We start from the raw sequence: 1,411 nt of genomic DNA, 5'->3' as shown, positions 1-1,411 counted from the left end.
CGCTGGCGACGGGAGGCGGCGGAGGCCGCGCAGGATCCAGGAGTCGCTGGCGACGAGAGGCAGCGAAGGTCGCACAGGAAACAGGAGTCGCTGGCGATTAGAGGCGGCGTAGGCCATCGATTTTATACTGCTAACAGAGGCATCCACGTTTGAAAAATGGTATATACTGAAAAGTACCGATTTTTTTACTAATTTCAACTTCTCGCGCGATGCCAGGACGCAAGGCGCCTTTCTCTTTTTTTTTTTTTTTTTTTTTTTTGTGGGGAAAATGCTTTATGCACACCCGGGGGTGGACATTACCCCGAGGTAGTGTGGGACTCCCCTCTGCTAAGAGTTTACCCACTAAAAACCCCACTGTTTTTTACCTTACCTGTTTTTTACCTTACCTTACCTTAACTATTCTACTTTACTATCTTGAGCATTGTTCCAGACACAGCTAAAGGCGCCTTCCTACCTGCACAGTACATACATGGTATGAATATACAATTGTGCAAAGAAAAGTAAGGTCGTGTTCCAATATTCACTATCAGTAGTAAAAATATATAATAGTATATGCAACATAAACTATAGATATTCAGTATTGACAGTGAAAATTGGAAAGAAGAACAGTGTAAAAGTATCGACAGTAAGTGTATTAATGAAAACTTTCAACTCACACTTATTCTTGTTCGTTATTTTTTTCATCCAATATTTCTTCCTCCGATTCGTCGTTCCATGGGTTTCTCTGTTGGCCTGCATTTCTTCCACGTGGACGCGTCCTTTGCCGAAGCCTTTCCTTCGTTACACGAAGAGCCTCTTGCATATGTTTTTGAAATTCTAATCTCGTCGGTTTATGAAAATGTCTGTTCTTGCACACAGCATCTGGAAAGCAAACACATGAAAAATATTTAAAATAACATACTAATAATTCTTTTAAAATATCAAGAGCAAAAATTTAATACCATATATGGCCTTTGCCAGCCGTGTATTGTAGAAAGGATGTCGTCCTGGCTCGCGGCCGAACCATGTAAAAAATCGTGTGAGCTCGTCAGATAATGCTTCCTTCAAACATAGTTGGAGAGCTTCCTTTAAACTGAAGCCCCCAACATAATGAAGATAATTAACCTGTAAAAATAACAATGCAATACAATGTACAAAGTATATATATATATTTTATGTTGACAATAAAGCTTTTAATGTTACTTACAACTTGGGAATAACTTTCTTCATCCGCATTTTGAAACTCTTCTATTTGCTCCATGGTACAAATCGGTAGTCTACGTGGCTTCTGTGGTTGTGTGTTGTTATCTTGGACGCATCTCCATATCTTTTGTACTATTTTGCTTATTTTTCTGAAAACAAAAATATCCCACTAAACGTGAAACATGGAGAAAACATTTCATATTGCTTCATATAGGCTTTAAATGATATA

General features: G+C 38.8%; 1 protein-coding gene across 1 annotated transcript in view; it reads right to left on the bottom strand.

Moving 5' to 3' along the window:
* Positions 1-427: 427 nt before the first annotated feature.
* LOC116853658 overlaps positions 428-1,411 on the bottom strand; it is a 2,036-nt gene continuing 1,052 nt past the window's right edge. Inside the window, exons 2-5 of the mRNA XM_032834814.1 lie at positions 1,187-1,331; positions 942-1,104; positions 657-861; positions 428-454 (exon numbers count right to left, since the gene is read on the bottom strand). Coding sequence (XP_032690705.1) covers positions 659-861; positions 942-1,104; positions 1,187-1,331 — 511 coding nt within the window. The 3' untranslated portion in view covers positions 428-454; positions 657-658. The remainder of the gene's footprint in view (positions 455-656; positions 862-941; positions 1,105-1,186; positions 1,332-1,411) is intronic.

This window comes from Odontomachus brunneus, unplaced genomic scaffold, assembly GCF_010583005.1.
Source record: "Odontomachus brunneus isolate Ranch 3 - 2012 unplaced genomic scaffold, Obru_v1 Obru_scaffold_414, whole genome shotgun sequence".
Lineage (NCBI taxonomy): Eukaryota > Metazoa > Arthropoda > Insecta > Hymenoptera > Formicidae > Odontomachus > Odontomachus brunneus.
This window is presented reverse-complemented; position numbering and strand designations above follow the sequence as displayed.